Source organism: Dermacentor silvarum, chromosome 9, assembly GCF_013339745.2.
Source record: "Dermacentor silvarum isolate Dsil-2018 chromosome 9, BIME_Dsil_1.4, whole genome shotgun sequence".
Classification (NCBI taxonomy): Eukaryota; Metazoa; Arthropoda; class Arachnida; order Ixodida; family Ixodidae; genus Dermacentor; species Dermacentor silvarum.
Genome location: NC_051162.1, coordinates 144,700,602 through 144,715,532, shown reverse-complemented (window position 1 = coordinate 144,715,532; position 14,931 = coordinate 144,700,602). Strand labels below are relative to the sequence as shown.

General features: G+C 45.2%; 1 protein-coding gene across 3 annotated transcripts in view; it reads right to left on the bottom strand.

Moving 5' to 3' along the window:
• Nucleotides 1–14,931, bottom strand: part of LOC119464476 (cleavage stimulation factor subunit 3-like) — a 70,152-nt gene that overhangs the window by 54,985 nt on the left and 236 nt on the right. For all 3 annotated transcript variants that reach the window (XM_037725466.2, XM_037725467.2, XM_049656305.1), the window contains 2 exons: nt 14,490–14,585; nt 6,545–6,640 (listed from right to left, as the gene is read on the bottom strand). In XM_037725466.2, coding sequence (XP_037581394.1) covers nt 6,545–6,640; nt 14,490–14,585 — 192 coding nt within the window. Of the gene's footprint in view, nt 1–6,544; nt 6,641–14,489; nt 14,586–14,931 lie in introns of those variants that run through there.

Genomic DNA, 14,931 nt, shown 5'->3' with positions numbered 1-14,931 from the left:
CACGGACACAACATGATTGAAAAGGGGCAACCTAAACACCAATCTTCTCAATGCTCGTCTTTTTAGCTTTGTTTTTGTCGAAAAATTATGCCGATATACTTTAAACCAATCTTTTGGTGCGACCAACTGAAGGTTCAAGGATAACTTGAACTTTTCATGGGTAAATACAGTTCTCGGCAAACGGAGACACCTTCCTGGCAGGGTAACGGTGCAATATGGTGCGAATATTTCGTTTCGTTCCTGTTGTGTCAACGTCATAATGCATAACCTTTCACACCATGCATTCTTACTCTCAACTTCCAGGCTTTCTATCAATCCCTGGAACAAACATTTCATCAGCTGTTGTGCATGCAGAAACTAGAAGCATTTGAAGTGACGACACAGTCCGGTGTCCCGGCGGGGACGCTCCGCAACCCCAATCTGTAAAACGACCACCACCAACCACTCCAGCGTCGGCTCGGACATTCCGTCCGCCCCAGGTACACCCCAGAAGGAACACAGACACAATAAATTTAAAACGCTTAGGAACCCATTTAGGCAAAGAAGGTAACAACTCATTTATTGAGCTACAGCAAGATGATCATGCCCTTTTCGATGCAGCTCGCAGAATCTCATTTAAGAACAAACGAAGCCCTGTTGCTTGTCATGCAGAGTGCTTTATAAAAAAAAAAGTGTCTCCCATGAGTTTTTTATTTCATCTCTTTTTTTCTTTTTCATTTTTTTCTCTCTTTTTTTACTTGAAGAAAGAAAAGAGACAGGACACCATGTGTTATGTGTAGTGTCACGCAACCTGCGTTCGTGGGATGTGCGTGTGAGGTGTACTTGGTCGTGTGCTAGTGATTATGTGCACACCACATCATTTTTCCTTTCATCCAAACCTCTCTCTCACACACACACACATTAAATTCGTAAGCTATGCAGCTGAATGAACAGATTTCAGTAATGATGCAAATGTTCATATGGCCATGCTTACATCTGTCAGCTGTTAAGGTCCTGCCTTGAAAATTAGTTGCCATAGTGAATAAACATAAAAACGCAAGCCAAATGCACAGTCTGAATGTGAAATTATCTATAAAAATATGGTGGAATAAAAAAAAAATCAGGAACCTTTCTAATGTATTTTGTCCAAGCGCCAGAGGGGGGCAACTATCAAGTTAATCTAAGCAAATGTCAAGAATGCTAAATCCTGTAGACCTATTGGCAGGGCAAGTACACCCCTACACAGCCTCAATTCAATTGAAACACTCCCTTTGTCTATCTCCTGGGCCATCTTTGCAGATGGTTCTAGGCATGGCAAAAGACAGCTGCATGGCTTAAGAAATCTCACCCAAACCGATTCAGGCAATCACCAGCACAATAGTTCAGTTGAAGCCACTGAACGTTAATCTAACCACACACGCTCTGATCTCCATCATGTCAATCTTACGCAACAAGCACAATAGATTTTAAAAAACCTGACAAGATCAATTTCTAGCTCCACTGGTAGGAACAGACATTAATATATGACATAATGTCACGTATCTCAACAGCATAAGTCTAGCAACCCTTACTCGCATAAAGGATTCTTTTAATCGAGGCACATCGCTACATCGTGACTGATGCCAGGGCAAGTCCACAACGAAATCTACTAACGGTAGATTATCCACAGCATTCAGCTGTATATTTTCATATTAGCACTACTTTGCTAGCATTACATACGTGGGCAAAGTTCTCAACTTCAAAATCGTGAACTGTCACGAAGTAGAAGTCAGTTTGTTCGACAAAGGTTTCACACCTTCGGACACCTTGGCAACATGAAGCCCACAAGAACTGCAAAAGCAGAGCTTGCAGTGTGCTGCGTGAAATTGCCATGATGGAGCAGGGTCACAGAAACAATGGCATCCCAAACCTCAGTTTGGGACTTTCAAGGAGAAGACCGACAGTGCAGTCAGTTTGCGTCATTTATTCATCAAGTCACAGCACATCCTTGGACGTAAAGTGACTTGCTCCGTTTCCATAAATGTGAACCACTTGCACTCACTCCAGTGCCACACCAAACTTCATGCCTGACAACCGATCGAACGTCAACCACACACTCACACACAACCATCCTCCCCAGGCACACAAAAATACTCGAAGTTAACTCATCACACAGCTAACATTTTATTCAATCTATAACCAGTAAGAAGACAGCCTCATTATATAATGGTTTCCCAGCAATCATTCCAAGTGCTCTATGCCCATCTCTGTTCTAGCAACACGCCTTCCAACACTCAAGGTGGCATAATAGGCCAACTGCCCTTGTAATATGCTGCAATGAAGCTATCTCTGACCATATGATGTCGCCCTCAATTACAATCCTAGGAACAGAAAAAATTAATTGTGTGTACCACGCACAAATAACCACAATCTTTTGTAGGAGCTCAGTGCAACTGTTTGCAGAAACCTAAGCTCTAAAAAATACACCATTTCCTATGAATAGCCATCACCAAGGCTTGGCTGCTGTTCCCTAATCAAGCGTGGTGTGCGGTTTCCCTGCAATGCTCTCTCGCGTTAGCGTGAAGCCACCCGCAAAGGTGGAATTCACACACGACTCTCAATCGCACTTTGTGATACATTTTTTTTAAATATCTGACGCTCTCACTCGTGGTACATCCGACATTTCCCAAACTGCTCGACTGTTGATAAGTGACAATTGGGCAAAACGAATATGCAAACAGAAAGAAGACTATATGTGCAATGTGCCAATTAGCAATTAACCACTGCCTAACTACCGCAAAAGCTCCTTCTAACACAGTGTGCATCAAGCCGTCATACAAAAGTTTACAGCATTAAATCTACAGATGCTAATTCACACTTAGATGCGCATCAGGGACATTCCTCTCATTGCAAAAAAAGAAGTCTAAGAGCACACAGTAATGATATTCCGCAGCGCAGTATACAGTGCAAGCGGCCAATGTGGAGAACCTTGACTTAATTGACGGACTGAATAATCGAATGAAAAACTATTTTATAGCAATGCTCAGGTATAAGAAACAGCATAGCCTTATGTTGAATTCCAATGGCGGAGCCGGAGCAGCCAACGGACTCCGCAAGCGAGCACTCGACTCTGGGGCAGAGCAATGCCTCCAAATCCGCGAGTGGAACACAACCTGCGCCGCCGGAGCAAGGCGGAAGCGGAAGTTCTATCTTTCTGGCGCTGAGTTACCCAGGATACCTTGTGTGTTGTCATTCCCTTCCGCTGTTTGCTCACAGCACCTCCGCACCGGTCACTTGTCTATTCAGCGCCGTTCACCTGCTGCTTAAAAGTGCGGAATGGATATCTCGCCAAGCGCGCAGCAGATTTTGTCTGCTATGGTGAGCACACAGTATGCAGACAAACATGGTAGGCGTCTAGCCGACTACTTTGGGCCTCATCGCGGGAATGCGGAACATCCTATCAAATTCCCGCTCGTAAGTGGCAGTTTCAGCGTCGCTGTTACTCTCCGAGAAATCGCTCGTGTCTGAACTTGAGCTTTCCGACTCGGAGCTGTCGCTGTGGAGTAGCAAAGCAATGCCGCACGCTTTGCCGAACTATCCGAGTCACGAGCCGCGACCGGTGGCGCCCCCCAGCAGACAAACGTTGTAAAGGAAATGCGTCACGCAGAGTTCCGGTCCACTCCGCCTATTTTGGCGGAGCATCTTTTCCTGCTCCACCGAGTGACTCCCGCTCTGAATCCACTCCGACTCTCTCATTGGAACACTTTACTCCCGCCCTCACTCTGTCATTGGAACAAACTTGCTCCGAAACGAGCAGAAAAACTTGCTCTGACTCCGCCATTGGAATTCAACATTAGATCAATTTCAACCACCTAGGGTTCTTTAACATGCTACTAAATTTAACCACACAAGTTCAGCCATCAGAATGTCACAGAACCATCATAGTGGGTGTCAAGAAACTTATGCTTTAACCAAAACATATGCACAGGATATCCGTTCAAGGAAAGTGGATACACTGCTTATCTTTCCTGCATCAACATCAGAACCTCCGCCATATACTGAATCTGAGGCTATGCCAAACATCGAACAACACCGGCAACAACCTACGGTCGCATGAAAGCAACAATATTGCTGTCTTCATTCAACTGTTGAAATCTTTCTTTACACACATGCTCACACACGTACACACACACACATTCAAACCAATGCAGTAGGAACAATCCTACCCAATTGAGCAGGCATCCACATGACGTGCAGGTATAACTATACCCTGTTAGGTGTTTTTCCTAAAGAGTACTCAAAAGAGGTTCTGGATGAATTGCAGCTAAATTAACGGCAACTTCCCATAACGATCGATGGGATGCAAGATCCTAAAGATGCACAGGCCTGTCAGTGACAAATCACACACAATGTACTACAGAATTTGCTATTTTGGTAAAATGCCTGTGCCCTAGAAATGTGAGGCAAGACAGCAGAATGGTCTTGTGTAATCTTCCGGCATAACAAACCACAGACTGCCATCATTCTTGTGCCAAGGTTGGTGTGCCCTAGGCAAATCTCTAATGTGCAGTGGGCAATCAGTACACCGCAAACAGTATTTGCACTTTTCAGTCAAAAGCAAACGCACCGTACTGCTTGCAATCAGAGCCTACTCCCAGCCGGTGGATCTTAGAGCTATCGACTGCATTCTCGTAAACGATCCTATCATTTTTATTCATCCAAGTTTATAGGAAAAGGGCCAGACAAAAAGTTACAAGCAGCTTGACGGTGTTCTGTGGCCACAGCCACCGTTTCAACTCTCCGATTTGAAGCATCGGGAAGAATGGCACAGGAGTTCTACCATGTGGCACAGAAGCAACTGTTGTGTGCGCTGTGGCCGTTCAGCAACAAGCCATCCAAAGAATCATCCAGCAACTTATAAATTCAGCCCCTATGCTACCCATCTCGCCAACTTCCTGCAGTGCAGTGAGAACTGTAGTTCGTGTCAGCCAACCAGAAAACGGGACAGTAGAGCCCTTTTCCTGGTTCTCTTTGCCGAACCAGACGGAGGGCTCCAATGCCCACCTCAGGGACGGTATTTTCGAGCGACCACTTTATGAGATACGATCACTTCTTGCGATATTTCGTGTAGCTCGGCGCTGGACGTGTTGAAGCACACGAGCGACAGTGCTCTTGAAGCTCTGCGGAGATAGCGAGCTTCACACAGCCCCAGAAACGCTGCCTACCGTGTACAGACGCATCCGGTGCCAAGTCAAAGGAAATCTCACAAAAAGCAAATGCATCCTTTAAAGTGATCACTCAAGAATACAGCCTCTCATCACTCTTTGCCAACTGAATGGAAGCTTCACGGAAGAACTAGTAGAGCACAATAGGCAAGCTCTCTTCCTCTCTTTTACTGGGACACACAATCATTCTCATTGCCGTTTGGCTGACACAAGCCTTAGCCTTCGTTTCACTGCACGAAAGTTGGTGAGCCGGAGTATTCGCAGAACCTCTTTTCAGACACTCTGGCCCAGAAGAGCATGCGTGGACCTTCTTTTTGATTCACTCTCTCGCACCACTGTTGTGCAGTGTGTAGACATCATGTGTGTTGTACGAGTTGTGTGCGTGATGGCCACCGTGCAGGAGACAAGTGAGACGCCACTCAGTAATTGAGACCACAGCGAGTGAACTGGAGACAAAAAACTCGCACTCTTTGGGAGGGGCTTGCAATTTACACGAGAGACACGTACGAAGACAGACCCCGCCCAGTCCCAACCCGAGAGAGCCAAATGAAAAAAATTTATTTGTCTTCGATGAAGACCGCGCGAGGTTTCTCTAACCGACCAAACGGCACTCCAACTGCATTTTGTGACACTCCACTTATTCCAAGGCAACAACACAGAGACAGGCAAACGCCGCTACAAACAAGGTGTGTCGAGACTTGCGACATTTCTGCTGTGCACAGGGCTCAAACACTGTCAATGGCAAACATGCCAGCCCTGTCTACTGTGCAGTCTCTGAACAGTCATCACTGATTGGCAAGATTACGCACTGAAGATATGGATATTTGATCTCCAATATCCAAATCTCTAAGCACATAACCTTATCAACATGACATAGTGACAGCACCATTTATGCATGTGACATTCAGTGACGATGTGACGACTGGACAGCCGCCGCCCTCACCAAAAGCCCCATCCGTCACTGTCACTACGTCACGACCAACACCAGTGGCTGTCCGAAGGCGGCCCAGCAAGCATCAACCTTGCAAGCTGTTGATTGCTACAACTTCGGCAGTGCACTTTAAAACCGGTGGCACTGCGGTTAAATATTACAGCAACGTCAACAACGCACACTGAAATAGGTTCACGTAGTCAATGCCAACTGCTCACAGCAAGGAAGGTCGCAAGTGTCGGCACGTCGACGTCTCTTGGGAAAAGCGGGAAGAGCAGAAAAACAAGATTGGAACAACAAAGGGCCGTGTTGACGAAGCAGGCTTGACGTGATGTGGGGACGCAAAGGCCAACTTAAATAAAAGAAGAGAGAAAAAAAAAAAGAAAAAGAAAGTTGAAGGTAGAAGTGAGAAATGTGGCAGATACAAAACCTCGTGTTCAATGTAAATCTTCCAGTAGCGGCCGGCATTGGGGAACTGCGTGACTATCTTCTCGTAGAGTGGTCGAGCCTCCTCGACTTTCTTGTTCTGTACAGTCCATGGTCAGGAGGCGGCGCACACATGGAGCGATGGAAAGAAGAAACAAAAACATGGCTGTTATGAAAATGAAACAAATTTCACAATGTACCTTTCTCTGTGCAAACCTGTTTTTCTCCCACACAAATGTGGGACAACATCAACACCTTGTGAAGAATGCTACATTCTCAGTTCTGACCCATTATGGATGAGTTGTTTACGAGTAAAACAGGAGAAAATTTGTTTTTTCATGCAGTTTCGGTTTTGAGTAGAGAGTTTCTGGCTAAATGTCTGTAAACAAGACCGAATGACAGGCAGCAAGTGTCAGTGGTTGGTTTAGAGCAGGAACAGAGGAAAAAGACCAATGCAAACTCCCCGACTGCACTGGTATCACACAACTTATGTAAGCGAAATGCAACGTACACCTCGGTTTCACAGCCGATGAGAACTGCCTACACAAGTTACACACAAAGTGTAGCTGGCTTCCAGTGTTCTGCGTGGCATTTCCCACAGGCAGCAAACCTACCGCAGAAAAAGCTCCCACGTAATATTGTTTTTCTTCCTTCATTTCCTTCAAGTAACCTTAAGCACTATTTACGTGACGGAGCAAACTGAGCTTGCGAATTTCTTATCACGTGATCACATGTCACCCGTTCACACAACACTCCCTCAGTCCACACAAAGCGCTTTGCGACACGGCAGAAAGCCAAATCACCGTTGGGATTTTCAGCCCGGTCGTGTTTGCTCCGTTGCCCATGCGAGTGCTGCTCCGTCCGCACCGTCATCTTCCGTCGTGTGAATGCTAGCTGTGAAGTGATCGATTCACGTCACATGTCACATGTCTGATTTGTCCGCAATCACGTCCGTCATGTAAATCCAGTTTTATGTATCATCCTCAAAGAGTTCTGCATTACAGGGACACTTAAGCGAGTTTCAAGCAATGGATGTTGCAGACAAAATGTATAGGGTGCTACTAACACCCTTTTACCATGTTCCAGTGGCTGTATAACGCAATGATCTTGTTTTCTAATTTGCAGTCTTTTTGCCCTGTAACTATCTGACACGATGCCAAGACTTCATTGTCGCCATTATCAACCTCTCGATCCAAAGAGCGATAAATGAATAGAACTGAAGGAAAAGAATCCCCTACATGATATTGCCCCATAGCTCTCTTTTGCAAGAACACAGCAGAGAAATCATGACCAATAAAGTGCCTTCATTGGCATTTACTGTCGGTACCTTTGCACTTATACCGACATCAATGAAATTAACTGCAATCATGTTCCGTTACATTCTTACAAAAAAGCATACTTAACTGAGGAAGCATAATTGGAACGCTAGATGGTGCCATGCCACTAATATGATGCCAGAAAGTGAATAGACCAATGTACAGCAGCCCTACAGGCTTTCTGGTGAAAGTAGTACAACCTCTTTTATGTGTTCAGGTTCAAGGACAATGCCATTGTCGATTTTTGCTAGGGAATTCTAGGGCGGGCAAGGGGGAGGGGGGGGGGGGCACTAGTGATGCAAAACTATCGTTAGTGCTGTAGCGGCAAGACTATTGCCTACAGAGCCGGTGAAGAGACCAGAACACACTAGCGGTCTCGGCCTAGCGGCCGTGGTATCTGCAGCTCCCGAGATCCCGCCCAGCACCATAGCTGGCCGGTCAAAATAAACCGTGGCCACGGCGGCTACCTCTTTGCGCCACCTTCCACAGTGCCATCAACACTATCGATAGTTAAATCAATAACAAACTATCTATAGCGCAAAAACTCTCAACAGTACCATTGATTGCGCACTATACATAATTCACTATCGATAATGTAAGATCACTCGTGCCGCATGTAAAAACTGCAACATGAACTTGGCAATGATTCCCTGTTCCTAACATCAACTTAGCATTACTGGTGGTCAGTTATAGCAACATTTTGGTAATATCACTAGCCATGAATCCCAAAACCATCGATAGCATACGCAAAAGCAAGCTATCTTAGTATTATCAAAAGTACTACTTTCTATAGATTTTGTTAGACTATTGGTAGTTTTATAGCAAAACAATACTATCAATAGTAATACTGCCAATAGTCTTCTTTGACACTATCGATAGTCAATTTAGCAATAGTTTTGCACCACTAGGGACACTCCTATTGTAGAACCATTTTATCTACAGCTCCCTGCCTTCCGATTACGCTTCTTACCATAGTAGCCCTACAGCCTGAAGGTTATTCTACTGCCAGCATGCTGTGCAGAAACGTTGGCACAGTAAAACTTGTATAAAATTGGTCTATTTCAAACAATGTAACCAAAAGCCTAAGGACTACATAGTGTGTCAATATCAAAGGAAGCCAACAAAAAAAGTCACCAGTTGCTTTCACCCAAAAAGATCACATACTCGTGACGCCTGCGGCAGAAAGGATGTTCCACATCCGCTGCCTAGGTTTGTGGGTGCGGGTTAGTTTCTAGTTGTGAAACATAAATACCCCAGAAGGTGGATGGGAAAACGGCGCTGCAGTAGCTCAATTGGTAAGAGCATCGCAAGCGTAATGCGAAGACGTGGGATCGTTCCCCACCTGCGGAAAGTTGTTTTTTCATCCACTTTCATTTCCAATAATTTATCATTTCTTTAATTCAGTTAGTAAGTACAAGTACTTTCCCCTATATTGTCCTTGGTGTCTGTTTGTTTGGGCCTCTTCGGGCCCCTCGGTTGCCTTTCTTCTCATTCATAGTGTGTCAATGTAAACATGTAGCCGGAATTCTGAATTTGTACATGCCGTATTGATGGCACCCTTCTATATGCTCTCGGGAGAAGTCATTCAAGTTGGTTTGCATGCACAAGTAACTACATTTAAATGCATTCTTTTTGCTCTTTGTAGCCTTCTTCTTTATCATAAAAACCAAAGAGGCACCCTTGTGTGTTAAAGGAGGATGAAGAACCACGTGCCAATGCGCAGCTGCATCTTGGTCTTGGCAAGCAGTCAGGCTCAAGGTCTGCCGCACCCCCACAGCTCTGGTGACACTGGATAACCAGGCCGATTTAACATGACCAAGCCAAGCTGAAGCCATCTATCACTCCAGTACCATGTAGTGTAATAAATAAAAAGACCAACTCATCCACAAATTACAGTAACCACACATTACTAGGAGTGTGGGAGGTAGAAAGGACCTTTCTCCAACATGCATTCATATATAAATGATAATGTGCTTAGATGGGCCTAAAACCTGTGAAATGCTGGCATAGGGTTCAAACTTAAGGAAGCATTTAAGCATAAATCTGTGTTCTGTGTCCCTTTAAATTTGGAAGGATTAGCAGGCTTATACACCATAGAACAAAGGAAGAAGAATGGTCTGGGAAAACTATATTAGATTTATCTGCACAAACACATCTGTGAATACCATAAACAAGAGAATTATGGTTTCTGACTTAAACAGGAGTGCTGGCTTCAGTTAGAAAGTATGCCCATTCTAAAAATTTTCTAAGATTCCATTTCCAATTCTTATGGTTTCAGACTTACAATAAAGACTTCATTTAAGCACTTAGATAACCTCTGTAGTTGTAGCAAGAATTTGCAGTCTGTGCTGTCACCAGCATTATGCAAGAACAAACATGCGAACTAAGCCAAGAAGTATGAATGCCACAATGCAGTCATCGATGCCACTGTGGTACAATTCCTTGGTCGATTAGATCTGCTTGCCATCAGCTTCTCACACAGCTATCAAACTGTTGCTGTTTCATATGCTGCATAACAGCCATTGAGGGCCATGGCGATTTCACCACTATATGCCATTATATACATAGCCAGCAACAAGAGAGTACCCGCCGCAGTGGCTTAGCGGCTACAGTGTTGTGCTGCTAAGCACGAGGTCGCAGGATCAAATCCCAGCCACGGTGGCCGCATTTCGGCGAGGGTGAAATGCAGAAATGCATGTGTCCCATGCGTTGGAGGCACGTTAAAGATCTCCTGGTGGTCAAAATTTATCTGTAGTCTTCCACTACAACGTGCCTCATCATCAAATCGTGCTTTTGGCATGTAAAACCCCAGAATTCAATTCAGCAATGAGACTCCTCTTAAGGCACGTTCACACTGGGGCCTCCGGCATCTAGAGCAGCGCAGAATCGCCGAAAAGGCCATCTCTGCGCCGATCAGTTCCAGACCAATTTTCGCCGCCGCTGCTGCCAGAATCCCTCACCGCGGACCAATCAAAACACGAGTTGAAATCTTGTAGAGGAGGCCAGATCCACCACCGCCATTGACGTCTCTTCTTGAGAATGCCTCTTCTGCTCTTGATGCATAGTCAAGAATGTGCTTGCCAGGAGGCCCAGAATTACTGCTTCTTCTTCAGGGTTGATCTTTGCGAGTGACACGAAAAAAAAGGAGGGACTCGACACAAGCACAGAAAGCATGGGGCATGTGGGAACATCCGAGATACCGCGCACATGTGTCTAATTTAGCGCGTGCTCGGCAGATGGCACTAGTAGTAAAGTATTGCACAATATTTTTTTCCCTGTGGTATATCTTGAGAGCTCCAACAGTGCAGCGGGCAAGCAAAGGAAACGATGCGGCATTTCTGCGGCACGAGAGTTTCGGTCATTGTAGACGCCGAATGCCCCAATGTGAACTAAGCATTATTGCTTGCATTCATGCAAAAAATAGTGTGGCACACAAAAGAAAGACACAGGAATGCACCATGTAATTCGATGTAACATTTAAGCCTCAGACATTTATGTCGCAAAAAACTATTTGTTACATGCAAGGCATCACAGATCTGAATCTACTTCCCACCTGGCAACTGGAATGACACGCTTCGGCACTCAGCAGCCACAACCAAAGAATAGTATGTCACATGCTCGAAATACAAAGGTGCACAAATGATACAGGATCGGACATAACCTTACATCTAGTTGTAGCTGTAATATGTGAAGTAGTTTTTCCATAGAAAGCATCACAGATTAAGAACTGCAGTGCGAAATGCGTTGAGTGGAAATTCTATGACTGCACTACATGCATAGGATCCGTAGCGTTGCATACCAAGCATGAAAACGAAGCATATAATCACCCCCTAGCAGTAAATGAGGTTAGTTTTGATTGCGGCTCCACAGCACGCAAAGTTGCTGTCCTGCAGATTGGTCTAGCAGCAGTCGGACAAAGGTTTTAAGAGTCACTCCAGAGAGCTACTAGAGCCACAAGAATGGCATGCACTTCATGTATTTGAAGCACTTCTTTGTATGCCTTGGTCATGTAACATGTTGCTACTTCTGGTTACATGACTTGCCAGGCACTTCATACAACAGGCCTTTCACCCGAATCCTTGCCTGCCAGCTGCTCAGCAGATCTCGGCTCCAACCAACAGTCACTGCTGCTAGACCTACTTCTGGAACCCCTTGCTTTCAACATTGAAAAAAAAAAAAAAAAAATGCAACCAGAACATCTACGGTCACCGACTGTCGATGATAGATTAATAAGGTTGTTCTCATCCCAAAGCAACATCGGTTATAGGAGATGACATAGTGGAAGCTTTCCTCATAAATTTTGACCTCCTGGAGTTCTCTAATGTGCACCTAATGCTCAGTACACGGGTGTTTCTGCAGACTGCAATCATCAAAATGTGCCTGCTGCAGCTGGGAACTGCATCCACGACCTTGTGCTGGGGAGCACAGTGTGATAGCCGCAGCATTGGGTACATTACCAACAGTTGCACAAGGTAAAAGTGTCTCGCCTTATTCCTCTATATAAACTTTGAAAGTACTATGAAGAAGGTACACTAGGGCGATAATTTCATAGCTGATGGAAGTTCTGCATTGTCAAGCTGAGCAGTGGGCTATGATGGGAGCACCACAGTACTGGCCATTGGATTAACTGACTGCCTCTGGTTCTTCGAAGGAAAATTTTCGACTTCACTTCTTGCATTAAGTTAGGGTCCTCAACCTCGAAACTCTACTAAGAGTACTGGCAAGCCCCCTCAGAGCATCCTAAATAATTTACTGTCATAGATTTTCTAGGAACAGTTTCGGTTTAGTTTCCCAGAAGGTGTATTATGTATTGTGGCGTAATGACGTAGAAGGTGGCCACATGCGAGCCGGACATTACAACATTTGGACACTTGCTCCAGCTCGTTCGGTGGTCCGCTGCGCTGGCACTCATTGCATGACCTGATGTAGCAGCACAGCCAACTACCGAGCGAGATGAACTAAGAGTCAAAATGTCGCTATGTACTGCTCTTACATGGCCAGGCACCTTCTGCGTCGTTTTGTCCCAACACAAACACCTTCTGTCCCAAACACCCCATACTCCGCCGTGTATCGTTTACGGTGCACCTACATTTAAGTACAAAAGCCTTTTTTGAAAATATATCTACTCACAATGTCGCTACTGCAGCCACAACACTGTTTACAGCAGCCATTTGCCACTGAGCCAACTTAACAGGTGATGTCACATTCAGTACTAGTACTATAAAGTAGTCTCCAAGTAACCCATGTACAGTTTCTTAAACAGCTGCCGCACTTGCCATAAAGAACAAAGGAAAAGTGCAAGCACTTTTTCCTGAAGGACTACAGATTAGGCAACTAAGGAGGGCGCCACCAGCTTACGGGTCGTAATAAATTTTAGTTGTTAGTTCAAGCCTGTCCATTTTTTTTTTTTTCGTGTTTACTTCTGGGTTTTTCTATTTGCTAGGTTTTGGAGTGTGAAAATACCAATGGCAGATCCAGTGTAGTTTCGCGTGCAGAGCCTAGACTGGAATTCTCAGATTTTCACCAACTGAAGATGGACATCAGCATGAGCAGCTTTAAAGGTGGTCCGTGCTACTCGAAAGAGACGATTATGAGGTACTGTTACTGTGTGACAGCATCCCCCATCTTAAAATAGTTCCACCTTATTTTAGCCTTTTCTACTTCCCCAATACAGGGTAACCAATCAGATATTCTGTAGTTAATCTACAATGGCAAAACCAGTGGCCTGCTCCAATGACAAAACATGGAAGCAATACACCAATGTTTGTATTGCCTGCTCTAGCACTACGACGCTGAATACTGAACGGAAGAAACAAGCCTACTATATTTCACCAGGTCCTGCATGTTCACGCGTACAATGAAAATGTTTGCTCAAATTACATGCGCTGTCTGCAAGCAGACAAACCACATTGGTGCACACAGATGGGCCTTCAAAGCATTTTTGCTGCCTGAACATATTTCACGGTTCATAGAAAACCACACTAGCTCTATTTTTTGTTTCTTAACGAAACTGATTGCTGAAAATGGGCATACATTGTCAATGCGCTCACTTCTACCACAAACTGACATGGCGCTCTTTGGCCATAACTGGCCCTTGCGCCATAAAACACCACACATCATCATCATCACGTCTACCACAATGCCCGAGCATCAGCAGGGACGAGCATTGCCGTGCTGCAAAATCACAGAAAATTTAAGGAGGGCCAAAAAACAATCTGCTAGATAATTTCCGCAATTTTTGAATATAACGAGGCACTCTTCAATTTCCAACAAAGCTGACCAACGTTTGTTTCCGTAAACTCTACAAGCACGAAGTCACAGACATCAAGTAGAACGTATTTTCTCATCGAATTCAGGCGCTTCAATTATTGCGCTGCATATTCATCTGCCATGCAAGGCTTATTGCGGCCTCCCTAACAAGCAGCCGTGTTTCTAAATTAGCACGTTTTCTTTTTTTTTTTTCTTTTTTTTCCCAACACGTCGTTTTTAATGCACCAGTGGGCTTCGTAAATACGCTCGGACATCGCACGAAACACCGCTCGCACTTGGCGATTTCAAGCGAAGAACGAGATGTGACACGTGTATAAAAGTATCGGGCTCGCCACGAACCGTAACAAATGTCGCAGCTCTCACCTGTGCGTCCCTAAGCAGAATGCTCCAGGCTTCCACGTCGTAGACATTTTGTTCGAGCCGCTTCTCAGCGTTTTTCACCCTGTCCGGAATGTATCCCTGCACGACACAAGCACGGGAGACGACGGAAGGTTATTCCGCTGCGCTCGGGTCAGTTGCTACGGCCGACCGCGACACCAAGAGCCAGTTGCCACGAACGACCAGCTACGAGATGGCCACTTCAAGCGTACCCGACTTCGCAGCTACATCAGCAACCGATGACAAATACTTCTCAACACGCGTTTCTCGCGCGATTTATTCTCCGTAACGTTTACCAACGGGGAACGCGCGACAGCAGACACTGAGCTGCCAAGATTACTTTTACTGAAATTATTACGACAGTGCAGCAGATGACAACTCGTCCAATATAGGCTTAGTAGTGCCGGGTCAGGAGAAACCGTCGCGA